General features: G+C 36.0%; 1 protein-coding gene across 1 annotated transcript in view; it reads right to left on the bottom strand.

Moving 5' to 3' along the window:
* Window positions 1–14,424, bottom strand: part of CNBD1 (cyclic nucleotide binding domain containing 1) — a 368,568-nt gene that overhangs the window by 69,614 nt on the left and 284,530 nt on the right. The window contains 1 exon segment of the mRNA XM_060035261.1: window positions 12,368–12,561. Within this exon segment, the coding sequence (XP_059891244.1) occupies window positions 12,368–12,561 (194 nt within the window).

Genomic DNA, 14,424 nt, shown 5'->3' with positions numbered 1-14,424 from the left:
CTTCTCCAGTAATTGTAGAGGGGGTGGAAATGTCCTGGAATTTTTTATATAAAATTCCAGACTCCCTTTTGAAATTCCAGACTCTCCTTATTCAGCCTCTCCCTGTAGCTTTTCTCAGTTTCTAGGACTCAAGTGATAAATGCCAAACCCATGTTTCCTCTGAGCTCTAGGTGAGCTTGTGATCCTAGAGACGAGTCTTGTCATTTAAAAATATTTCAAATAAAAACCCATATCATCCTCAAAGGTCTAAGTTACGTCTCTATATGTTATCCATTCTTATTGCCCCCTTCATTTCACTTCTCTATATGTTATCCATTCTTATTGCCCCCTTCATTGAACTTGGTATTATGAATAAATAACATGTTAGGCCTTATATTTAACAATAACAATATTATTTGTTATACTATACTTTTTATGTTACAACTTCTTTAGACAAATATTTAGGAATTTCATAAAAAGTTAAATGTATCTTCTCTATGAACCAATAACCTCATTCCTAGATATTTATCCAAGAAAAATAACATTTATCACAAAAAAATGCTAGCACATGAATGTTCATTGCTTTGGAAATAACTGAGATGTCTAGAAACAGAATAATGGATGAATAAGTTGTAGTATATTCATACAATTGACTACTACTGAGCAACTAAAGGTAACTACTGAAACAAAATGATACTCTTAAGATCTAGACTCATATTACAAGTTGTTAACATAACCATCCACTTGTATACATAATTGGCATCTCAAAATCTCAAAACTGACCAAATTAGTTCTTTCCCAAATCCTCTTCTACCTGTCTTCCCAATCCCAGTAAGTTGTGTTATCCTCCACCAATTCTCTCTATCCAAAATTTTAGAAATGATCATTGAATCCTCTCTTTAATTCCCCCTTCATTTGTAATCCATAAGCAAGTCCTGTCAATTCTACATCCAGAATGTATCCCAAGGCCATCTATGTCTATAGCATCTACTAAAGCAACACTGTCTAGGCAAATAACGTTATTAATGTACTTAATTACCAGAACTTCCTCACTGATTTCTCTGTTTTGCCTCCAGAACCACATACCCAGATCCACTCCATTCTACGTATGACAGCCAAAATGACTTTTTCATATGTAGACCATATCATAGTACTCCCTTGCTTTTGGGGAAAAAAAGCCTGGTAGGTATTTAAAACATAGAATTGTCTTTTTCATATTCAAGCAAAGAATTCATGGAACCTCCAAAAATGACTTGATTGTTTCTTGGAAATATCAATTTTTTTTTACTAAAAAATGTGTTGTGGAATAGTAGCAAAAGCTACTACAAAGGGGTTACTTCACCAGAAATCTTAGGTTTTATGAATATCAAGTGTATATTAGTTAGGTTGTTTATTTTTAGTGAAAAATTTATTAAGACATTCCTTGGAATAAGAGGAAAAGTTTAATTTTAAAAGTACATCCTTTGACGTACAGCAAAGTAGTTAAATACGCAGAGAAGTCCATTGGCTCTGACATGAAAATATTAAATGTGCTCAAAAGTTTACAAAGACTAGCTTTCTGTAGGCATGCATCAAGTCTCTTGAAAACAACAGTAATCAAAAGACACAAGAGTATAACACAAACTGCCAGATTCATCTTTCTAAAATTCATGAAGTTAGTGCTCTCTTCAAGTGACTGGTATAGTTCCTTACTATGCTTTCATCAAAGATGAAATCTTCCAACTAGCCTAAAATCAAACCACTTACCTGAACCTGCTTAAGTGACCAATAACTGCCTTCTCTGTCCTGTGTACCAGAGCATTTCCTCACTGTCCATACTACCTCTTCCTGTCCACATTGTTTTTCCTCCTTGGGATATTTCCATTCTTTCACTTGTCCATTCTTTTAGTCATGCTATCTAAAATGCCTTTATTTTAAATGACCTATATATCACACTAATCACTATACCTATGAACAGGGGGTGTGATAAGGAAGAATAAACTTCAATGAGTTTATAGTCAAATGAAAATAGAAACTAAAAACAAACAAACAAAAAAGTAAGTCACATGACAAAAACTAACAGCACAACCTAAGGGAATATACTAAATATATGAGGGCACAGGGGAGATTGAGAGACTTTAGTCAGAGGAAATGAAGCTTAATTAGTTTCTTGAGAATGCATGAGAGACTTCCAAGAATCCCCAAAGGAGCTTGTCACCTTCAGATGCAGAAAACAAGATGTGTAGAGACATGGAGAAAACATAAACATGCAGTGAACTATATGTAGTCTTGCCTGGCTAACAAAAAGCATGCACTGGAGAGATGAGCTCATTCATGGAGGGCCCTGAAAACAATGCAGAGAAATTTAAATTTTATCTTGTAAGGAACTAGAAATAAGTAAAGCATTTTATGCAAGGGAGCTACATAATCACATTTGACTTTTACAAAAGTCATTGTAGTGACAATGTGGAGGATGAACTGAGGAAGTCTGTATATTATATACAAGGATAGGAGGTGATCATAACATATTGACCAAAAATAATAAGAGCCTGAAAGTAAAAATTGGTAGAAGGGATGGAATGAAAAACAAAAACATCGTCAACAATAATAACAGTAGGTAAAAATTGAGCTCTCACAATATGTTAGGCATTGTTCTGTTTTATATAATCTGTCTCATTTAATACAAACAATGATGAATGAGGTGGGTACTGCTACTAGCTCAGTTTTTACAGATAAGGGACCTGCAGCTTAGAGTCTTAGTAAGTTGCTCATGTTTCTATAGCTATAAAGTGTATGCTCTGACTCCTTGTGCTCTTAAAGAGCACATCACTTGTGCTCTTAAAAATGGGGCTATTGGGCTTCCCTGGTGGCGCAGTGGTTGGGAGTCCGCCTGCCGATGCAGGGGACACGGTCTCGTGCCCCGGTCCGGGAGGATTCCACATGTCGCGGAGCGGCTGGGCCCGTGAGCCATGGCCGCTGAGCCTGCGTGTCTGGAGCCTGTGCTCCGCAACGGGAGAGGCCACAACAGTGAGAGGCCCGCATACCGCAAAAAAACAAAAGAAAACAAAACAAAAATGGGGCTATCATGGGCTTCCCTGGAGGCGCAGTGGTTGAGAGTCTGCCTGCCGATGCAGGGGACACGGGTTCGTGCCCCGGTCCGGGAAAATCCCACATGCCGCCGAGCGGCTGGACCCGTGAGCCATGGCCACTGAGCCTGCGCGTCCGGAGCCTGTGCTCCGCAACGGGAGAGGCCACAACAGTGAGAGGCCCGCGTACCGCAAAAAAAAAAAAAAAAAAAAAATGGGGCTATCATGGTCACACAGTGTGGACAGGGCACAAACATAGCTCACCACTTCTTCAGTGTATGCTATAGTCTATAGAATTCTATAAAATAAGGGGACAGTGCCTTCTCTTAACTCCATGGCCGTTCTAACCCACAATGAACTTGCTCTTCTCCAAATGTCATAGTTCACCTTGTCAGGACCAGCTCCCACCTAATCATCTAATTCTGGACTGTCTTCCCCATTTTTGTAACAAGAGTTAGTTCTGGTCCCCTATTAAGGACAAGGAGCATTTTTTACGTTTTATTTCAGTGACGCCCTGCCTCCATCGAAATGTTGTCAAATAATAGTGTGTGTGTGTGTGTGTGTGTGTGTGTGTGTGTGTTGATTTTTTATGCCTGTTTGGAGATGTGCTTACCAAAATTCAAAAACAAAAGGCCAAATCTGTAAGAGACATGAATAGCATAAAATTGTCTCAATATTTACAAGAGCAGGAGGATGGAAAAGAATACATATTTTATGTTTTATTATTTTTATTATTGTGAAATACTAATTTTGTAAGAAACATCAAGGCAACAAAGGATCCAATCTGCTAAAGGATAACGAGCAATTAGTTAAGTCTATCATGTTTTATTTTTAAAGTTAATGAGCTAACTTGATAAAGTAAAATACAAAAAAAATTCTCAGGTTAAAGATTTTAACTTTATATTATATTGCTCAAAGGAAATATGTTTTCTCCAGTCTAGGATGTTATCAAGTCATATAACACATACTTACAATGGTTCACAAGATACAACCAGGCAAAAAAAGGGTTTCATGCAAAGCTCTCATTGTAAAAGGAAGGGCCCCAAAGTATCAGTAACTATTTAATCACCTTACCTTTGGGGAAATTTTCTTCTTGCTGTCACTATTCTAGTTCCTCACCTTTGCTCTTTGGTGACTACTTTCCTTTTTCCCAAATGTGGAATTTACTCAAGATTTGCTCCTTGAGTTCAGCTTTCTTTTTAATACTGTTTTTCTCAGACTTTATTTATAGTTTTATGGATTTAATATCACATTTCTATGTAGACAAATTCAAAATTGATACCTCTAGTCATTTCAAGGTTATATTGTATACCCACCACAGCACTTAACACACACACACACAAATTCTTACATAGTAAGTATTTTATTAAGCTAGTCAATTTAACTGATTCTGTAGCATCACACACACACACACACACACACACACACACACACACACTAAAAAGAAGAAATTTCTTTCTAAAGGTAGCTTGTTGAAACTTATTTTTTGTGTGGCAAAACCCAAGTTTAAAGAGGTATATTTCAATATCACAATTTTTCCCAAATTAGGTGGTTTCAAAAATAAATAAAATTATATGTAATATTTAGCATGGGAACAAATAATATATATAATCTGTTACATTCTATGTGTTATGTGTATTCTATATGTATACAAACAACATCCTATTACATACATATAGATGTATTACATATATAAGCTATATCATTGGATGCATACATTACATGGGATGTGTTATACCCATAACACATAGAATATTAAGTGCAATTTTTCCAATTACTCCAAGATGTTAAACTTACATTTATATAAATTTAAATGATATAAAATAAAATATATATACATATATGTATATATATATATATAAAGATTAGATAGATTGATATATAGATATTTATGTAACAGAGTGCTCTGTGTAGTTTTCCTACTGTAAAAGTGACTTTTCCTGTTGCTTCAGAGTTTTAGAAATTAAAATTTCCAGGGCTTGCTTGCATAGTGATTTAGAGATTATAAAATTGGTTTTGCAAACTTTAGCTCATTTTCCATCTCAAGAGACTATAAGCTGAGGTCAGGCAATTGATGGAAAAGATTGAGAGAGGTCTGTTTAGTGAGGGTTGCCAGCGTCCTACAGTCATTTTCCTTCTTCTTCTTCCCCTTTCCCCAAAGCTCAAAGTGAGGATTGAAAGAATCTCTTTTCCCCATTTCCTGTCTGCCTACATTTTTCCCCTCTGACTTTAAAAGAACTTAATTATAGGAATGAGATCACTAGGTAATTTAACCTAACTCCTGACCAATGCTCCACTGAATGCACAAGATGCCTTGCTAACCTGTAGATTCTTTTCCTAGATTGAAAGAAGTAAGAATGTAGAATTAAGTAGTTAAAGAATAACTAGCTCTCTACTCCCAGAAGCCCACTTCACAATCCTGCAGTCAGACAACGAGGGCAAGATAAGATCTGAAGAAAGATCATGAGGAGTCAGCCAGTCTGCATAAATGGAAAATGATGCAGAACACAACCTCCTACCTTGATGAGTCACTGAGATACTTTAAAAACAGTCATGGCTGAGCAGACTCTTCGGAGTTGGTCTGGGACACGGAACTACCTTGCCCCAGGTTGCTGGAACTCTGAATAAAGCAATCTTTAATTTCTACCAAAACCTGTCTCTTGAGTATTGGTTTTTTGATTGGTGAGCAGCCAAACCTGAGTTCAGTAACAAGGAGACAGGACATTGATAGAGTAAGTGTGTGGCTCTCCGTCTCCCATCAGCCAGGTGGACTGACAAAAGTTAACTAGTGTGGAACTGTCTGGAAAGGGAGTAAACCTGGAGATCTGCCAGAAGGGGTGAGCTGATCCAAAAGAAAGACTTCCATGGTATCCACTGCATGAAACCAGGGACAAAAGGTGTAGTATTAAATAACACACTACAGGAGACAATACCATTCAAGGGAGTTACGGAAGGAAGGACAATATAAAAGATTGCATTTGGAGCCAAATCACAGAAGGTAAGCATAAAATTTTACCTCTAATATCCACCCTCCCTTCCTTCCTGATCCTCTGAGAAGAGCAAGAAAGAACAGCAAGTGAACAGAAGAGGATGCAGAGTAAGAAAAGGGTAATAAACTGATGTGAACTCCTTTTCCCACTGCAGAATTATGGCACAATAAGGCACAAGCTGTGCTGTCAAGCATGAGAATTTGAAATTTTGATATGAAGACAGGACTGGAATTTTTTTTTTGACTGAAATTTTTAATACCTAAAAAGATTAAGCTACTTGTTAATAACTAGGATCTGACTGAGATTTCATCCAGGGAACATGGAATAATAATACTACATAGCTTGTTTGAAAGCTTTGGTATTAAAAAAAATGATAAAGATATTTTATAAATTCACCCTACTGAGTCCAAATTGTTCAATATAAATTTATCAAATAATTTTCTTTCCACATGGCTTCAAATGTTTATTTTCAAAGAAAACTTCTACTAATAAGCTATAAAGTTATCTTAATAATTATTGAAGAACTTCCACTTAAAATTGCTTGTATAATGTTGTTAAATGTTATCATGTAAAAAATACATTTTAATAAAAGGTAGCAGCATAGTAAAATATATAATATATCAAATATAGGAGTATATAAAGTACAAAATACAGTATAAAGTACAAAATACAGTGTGTGTGTGTATGTGTTTTTGTGTGTTAGCATATACCATACCATACTGAGCTGACTCTAAAGAAATTTGATTTTCTTTATGATTGGTTCTTTGAAAAATTGTGAGGCTAATTAAAAAATGAATTAAAGATTTTAAGACTCGTTAGAATCATTGTTGATGATCTTGTAAAGGAATGAATAATTTTTCTCTCTTTTCCTTATATAAAACACTGTAATAAAAACATTTTGCTTTAATATATAAATCAATATCAAGAAAAGCAAAAACAAAACTTCTTGCTATTTGTACTGCACCAAGTTTTTTAGTCCAGTTTACATCTGTAGCAGGGAGTAAATATAGCAGATATTTGCATCTCATGAAAAATGTATTTGATCCTTAGACTGTATGTTTTTCACTTTATTTTCATTATGTTCAGATAATACCCACATATTTACAAAATTTATTAGAGGGTTAAATTGAAGAATGAAGATGGTATTACTTTTTTTTCCTTCTTTGTAGTTTGATTCTCTGATACAACACAATAAAAAAGCAAATAATGGCAAAGAAGCCAAATAGATGGCGGAAAAATAAAACATAACCCTTTGTGAAAAACCACAAAAACTCTCCTAAGCGTTAATAATATTTAATGTTTTATTTTTAAAATAAATACACAGAAAAGTCAGGTAATAAAATTAGACAAAGAGTAGCATGTCTTAAAATGTAACACATTTCCTATAGGGGACAGATTCAACAAGGATAATTTATGTTTTTAGCAATCCAAAATAAACTGTAGGCAATAATCACATACTTGTCCTTCAGTAGACTTAAGAACAAAAGCCCTAGAGTTGCCGACAGTTAACAAGATTGTCTGTTTTTATGTCTATTATTTTTTCAAAATATTCTATCAGAACTAGGGAAGCAAATGATTTAGAGCTGTGAACTTGTTATCATCCAGCTTGCAATAAAAATGCATCACTGCAGCACTGATAGCTCCTGGCATGCTGTGGCAGTGATAAAACTTTTAATGGTGCTGAACAGGCATGGGGTATTGTCAGAAGAGAATGCTCAGAAAGCTACAGTATCTCAGACCTTTGAGGCAGGTGTTGGAGAATGAGTATTAACTATAAAAAAGAATAACAATATACAATCTTGTCATACAATAACAATATCAATACAATGGGGAGAAACAATGAAAGTTTAAGGAAAATCAGTCATCAGCTTAAAGTGATGTAATTCAAGAACTCCATGGCAGCATATAAAGAAAATTTCCTATAGTTGGAAGTCAGAAAAGTTGAGGATTGGACTCAGTAATTATAAGGATACCATAGCTCCAAATAACTTTGCACTTACAACCACAGCAAATATTCTACTGAACCCTGAAATTTGAGATAGAGACTTTAAAACCTAGGACATAAAGTATAATTGCCACTTTTCAGTGAGAAAATATATGAATGCATTAAAAAAAATTGAGTTTGTCCCATGTCTGGTTCACAGTAGCTCTACTGGGTTCATAGACCCACCTCATGGCAATTTCCATGGATTTTAAACATGTAATTTGAATGGATACTTGATGGAGGCCCCACACTGGTTTCTAGGCCTTTGTAGTAAAAACAATCAGAAAGGAAGATCAAGTGGAGGCCTCTGAAATTGCTCTCTCCCTACCCTCCTCCACCTTAGGCAAGATAGTAAACAAAAACAATATCACAGACATCAGCAAGATGGAAGATTAGAAGTTCTGACCCAGCCCTCATCCCTCACAAAAGTAACAGTTTAATAACTATCCACAAATAAAAATAGAGTGTTGGAATACAATTTTTAAAAACCCACAATAAATGTCATAATTGATGTGGTAATACCTAAAAGCTTTTCCTCTAAGATCCAGCACAAGGCAGGGATGCCCACTCTTTCCACTTCTTTTCAAAATAATACTGAAATTCTAGACAGAGCAAGTGTACAAAAAGAAGGAGGAAAAGAAGGAGAAGCAGAAGAAGGAAAGAAAGAAAGAAAAGATATCCAAATCAGAAGGAAGAAGTAAAATTACCTGTTTGCACATGACATGATCTTATGTGTAAAAAACCCCAAAAACTCCACAAAGAAAATGTTAGAAATAATAAATAAATCCAGTAAAGTTGCAGAATATAAAATCAACATGCAAAGTCAGTGGTTTTTCTATACACAAGAACAAACTACACAAAAAAGAAATTGAGAAAAGAATCCCATTTACAAGAACAACAAAAACAATAAAATACTTAGGAATAAATTTAACCAAATAGGTGAAAGACATATATTCTGAAAACTATAAAACATTAATGAATAAATTAAACACAGATAAATGGAGACCTTCTGTGTTCATAGATAGGAAAAATTAATATAGTTAAAATGTACATGCTACCAACTCAAATTCAACAACATATTAAAAGAATTATATACCATGACCATGTGGGGTTTATCCCTGGGATGCAAGGATGGTTCAACATATGCAATCAATAAATGCGATACACCACATTCACAGAATGAAAGAATAAAAATCACATAATCATCTCAATATATACAGAAAAAAAAATCTGACAAAATATAACAGCCTTTCTTGATAAAACCTTCAACAAATTGGGTATAGAAGGAACATGCCTCAACATAAGAAAGGCCATATACCACAAAGACATAACTATCATCCTACTCAACAGTGAAAGATCAAAAGCTTTTTTCTAAGATCAGCAAAAAGACAAGGGTGCAACTGTCACCACTATTTTTCAACATAGTACTGGAAGTCCTAGTTAGATATAGTCAAGACAAATCAGAAAGGACACAGTAAAATTTTTATTATTTGCAGGTGATGTGACCTTATATGCAGAAAATCCAAAAAGCTGTTGGAAATAATCAATGAATTAAATAAAGTTTCAGGATATAAAATCAACATACAGAAATCAGTGGCATTTCTGTATACCAACAAAACTTCTGCAAAAGAAATAAAGTATCCCATTCACAATAGCATCAAAAATATAAAATATAAATAATTAAATGTTTCAACCAAGTAATTGAAATATCTGTATCATGAAAACTGCAAGATTTTTATGAAAGAAATTGAAGAAGATACAAACAAATGGAAAGATATCCCATGTTCATGGATTGGAGCAATTAATATTATTAATATGTCTGTACTATCCAAAGCCATATAATCCAAACCCAATGTAATCCCTATCAAAACTCCAATGGCATTTTTCACAGAAATAAAGCAATCCTAAAATTTGTATGGAACCACAAAAGATCCTGAATTGCCAAAGCAAACCTGAGAATAAAGAACAAAGGTAGATGCATCACAGGTCTTGATTTCAAAATATACTACAAAGATATAGTAATCAAAACAGTATGGTGTTAGCATAAAAATAGACATACTAATGGAACAGAAAAGAGAGTTCAGAAATAAATGCCATCACATACAGTCAACATATATTTGACAAAGGTGCCAAGAAAACTCAATAGGGAAAAATAATCTCTTTAATAAATAGTGCTTGGAAAACCAGATAACCACATGCAGAAATTGCACAAATAACCCAATTTTAAAAATGGGAAAAGGACCTAAATAGACATTTCTCAAAGGAAGACATAAAACTGACCAACAGGTGCATGAAAAGGTGCTCAACATCGCTAATCATCAAGGAAATGAAAATCAAAGCCACAATGAGATATCACCTTACACCAGTTATAATGGTTATTATCGAAAAGAAAAGATAAACGTTGGAGAAGATGTGGTGGAAAGGTGATCCTTGTACACTGTTGGTGGACATGTAAATTGGTACAGCCATTATGAAAACAGTATGGAGCTACCCTCCCCCAAAAAATTAAAAACAGAACTAACTACCATATGATTCAGCAATACCAATTCTGTGTAGTCATCTAAAGAAATGAGAACAGGATATTGAAGAGATATCTACATTTCCATGTTTATTGCATCATTATTCACAATAACCAAGATATGGAAACAACCTACATGTTTATCCATGGATAAATGGAGATAGAAGATATGATATACAAACAAACAATAGGATATTATTCAGTCTGAAAGAGAAGGAAATCCTACCATTTGTGACAACACAAATGAACCTGGAGGACATTATGCTAAGTGAAATAAGCCTAACATACAAAGACAAATATTATACGATCTCACTTATATGTGTAATCTAAAATAGTCAAACTCATTGAAGAATAGAGTAGAATGTTGGTGACAAGGGGTCAGGTGTGGGGAAAATGGAGAGATATCGGTCAAAGGGTGCAAAGTTTCCAGTATGCAAGACGAGTAAGTCTTAGAGATCTAATGTGTAGCATGGTGACTATAGTCAACAACGCTGTGTTGTGTACTTGAACTTTGCTAGGAGAATACATTTTAAGTGTTCTCACCACAAACATACAAAAATCTAACTATGTGATATGAAGGATATGTTAATTAGATTGTGGTGATCATTTCACAATGTATACATATATCAAAATATTAAGATGTATAACTTAAATATATACAAATTTTATTTGTAAATTATACATCAGTAAGGCTGGAACAAAAATAATACTACATCCCAGGTAGAATGACAGAGATTAGTGCTGCCCTCATACACTTAATTCAGGATTCAGAGGTGGTAGTCCCATCTTATTCTCATTTAATTCATGAGTTTTGTCCTTAAAAGCAAACAACTAGATCCTAAAAGATTGGAGTGGATTACTATAAAGTCAACAAAGAAATAGCCCTAATTATAGCTGCTCTGCCAGAGGTGGTATTTTTTTCTAAAGAAGATTGAAAATGTATTGGTTACATGGTATGTGGCCACTGAGTGGTGAGTGTGTTCTTTTCTATCCCTATCGAGATAGATTAGAAACATTACCCATTCATGTGTGATCAACAATATACTTTTATGTTCTTGACTCATTTTTTATCCTTGTTTGTTTTTATTGGCTTTATCCATATTCATTCTTCTTGAATCTGAAAATATTCTAAGTTTTCCTGACTTCAATCCATGGTGCTAAATAATTTGGTTTTAATTGTTTCTTTGGCTCTTTTCTCCTCTGAACATCTTGACCACCCTAAATCCAAAATTGGCTTTTTTAGCCACAATTCTAGTTGAACCAGACCTGACCCTCATGTGGGGTATCTAGACATCCAGAAAGATATTAAACTTTATTTTTTTGTACCAGCTGATAGTTTTGAAACACATATAGGCAAAGAATTTTCTTCAAGCGAGACTTTCTGATTGTAACAGAATCAACACCTTGATTACCTTAGCATTGTCCTTGAGATAAACAACATAAACATACATTCTTAACTTGATTTAAAAGGCCCTTCATGATCTGTCCTTTGTGTTCCCTTTCTCAAATCACATGTTCCCTCTCCCTTATCTCAAAATAACCCTCCTTCTATATTCAGTCATCCAACTACATTGGCCTTGTCTCAGTAGTCAAACATACCACAAAACACCAGCCAGTGGGCAATATGCTTTGGAAGGTATCCCTCATTAAATTGTTTTAAACACATTTCAAGTTGTGTTAACAGTATAATTCTTATTTTTAAAAGCTGTATTATCTTGAATATTTCAGGACACACTGAGTGATATATTTAGATTTAAATATCTGGAAGAGATAAAATGTTACAATAATGATACATTGTTGCTTATTGAGAAAGCAAATATTCCTTTCTTGCCATTGGGTCCATTGAAGGTATGTGCGTCTCTGCCAGTATAGAGTTTCTGAAGTCTTCACTGAAAACAAAGCTGTGGAAACTCTGAGGTATGAAAGAGGTTGTAGACTCATTTTCTTCAATCAGATTTTTATATATCTGTGTTCGTGGTCAAGCTAGGCCTTTCAGTATCATATAAAATCCATCATTTCCTATCACTGAAATAAAACAAAACCAAACAAGATATACTGTAGGCTTTATTTCCCAGACTCTTTGATATAAGTATGACTACAATAAAGATTACCATTGCTTCACTTTTAGCAGATTTCTTTTAGTTTAATCAATAAGTGACTTTAATGTGGCACTTAGGCATCACAAATAATTTAGTCAAATAACAAATGTAACAAAGACATGTCTACATATTTAGAATACTATTTTCTGACAGTTATTTATAGTAATAAATCCTTTTATGTAACTGATAAATGCTAGAAAAGAACCATGGTGCCATATCAAGATTAATAGATATAAGACATCATGAGAAAAACAGGGCCAGAAAAGTCCTTGAACTTTTCTAAATGCCTCCCACCCCACAAAAATGTGCCTTTCTTCTTATTTTATATAAGTAACAATATATACCTACTATTAATCTTCATTTATCTTTGTTCTGGACAGAATGATGATCACTCATAGAACTGAGTAAAGAATATAGTATGAAAAGGGAGGGGTTCCCTTCCTGTTGGTTGTTTGGCCTGAGGCAACCCATCACTGGAGCCTACCTGGGCTCTTTGGTGCGGCTAATGGCGGATGCTGGGAGGGCTTACGCCAAGGTGTACTTCCCAGAACTTCTGCTGCCAGTGTCCTTGTCCCCACCGTGAGCCACAGCCACCCCTGCCTCTGCAGGAGACCCTCCAACACTAGCAGATTTTTCTCTCAAGAAGTAGTGCAGCTTTGAAGACTCCTAGAGATCATGGCAACATTTTTCTCAACTGCATCAACCAACAAGCATTGCTACCTCGAGGAAATAAGAGGCTGCTGAACTCATCCTTGATTCTGTCAAACTATCCTCAATATGTATAATTGGTCCCTGTGTGGTTGTAGGCAAGAAAAAAAAAAAAAGGACTGAACCCCAGAAACATGACAAATGCTTTGAAAATGGCTTTGGACTAAAAAAGTCTCCATGTGTTTCATAATGTAATCTTTTTGCTTATGAAAAATGCCTGTGAGGATGTCATAGAATGCTGCTGCTGGAAGATTCAAAGCTGTCTCAATGCGTCTCAGCTTTGCTTGTCTGAGTGGAATGAAACCAAAGCTGAACCTTCGTATAGTGCCCTGCATGTGAGGCTGGAGAGGCTGATCGCTCACCCACCTCTTCTTTTTCTGATACACCAGAAATACATCTACACGTGGAACTCCTCCTACAGAACACCTACTGAACGCTGGCATAAGACCTCAGACCTCCCAAAAGGTAAGAAAGTCCCCATGTACCTTGGTAGGGCAAAAGAAAAAACAGAGACAAAAGAATACGGATGGGACCTGCACCAGTGGGAGGGAGCTATGAAAGAGGAAATGTTTCCACACACTAGGAGCCTCTTCACGGGAGGAGACTGTGGGTGGTGGAGGGGGAAAGCTTCGGAGCCGCGGAGGAGAGCCCAGCAACAGGGGTGCAGAGGGCAAAGCGGAAAGATTACTTCACAGAGGATCGGTGCCGACCGGCACTCACCAGCCCGAGAGGCTTGTCTGCTCACCCACCAGGGCAGGCGGGGCTGGGAGCTGAGGTTTAGGCCTCGGTCGGAGTGCAGGCAGAGGACTGGATTTGGCGGCATGAACACAGCCTGCAGGGGGTTAGTGCACCATGGCTAGCCGGGAGGGAGTCCGGGGAAAAGTCTGGACCTGACGAAGAGGCAAGAGAATTTTTCTTCCCTCTTTGTTTCCTGGTGCGCGAGGAGAGGGGATTAAGAGCGCTGCTTAAAGGAGCTCCAGAGACGGGCGCGAGCCACGGCTAAAAGACGCTAAGGCTGCTGCTGCCGCCACCAAGAGGCCTGTGTGTGAGCACAGGTCACTATCCACACCCCCCTTCCAGG

The sequence above is a fragment of the Delphinus delphis genome, chromosome 17 (genome assembly GCF_949987515.2).
Source record: "Delphinus delphis chromosome 17, mDelDel1.2, whole genome shotgun sequence".
Taxonomy (NCBI): Eukaryota; Metazoa; Chordata; class Mammalia; order Artiodactyla; family Delphinidae; genus Delphinus; species Delphinus delphis.
Note: the sequence above shows the minus strand (reverse complement) of the source record. Positions and strands in the feature narration are given on the sequence as shown.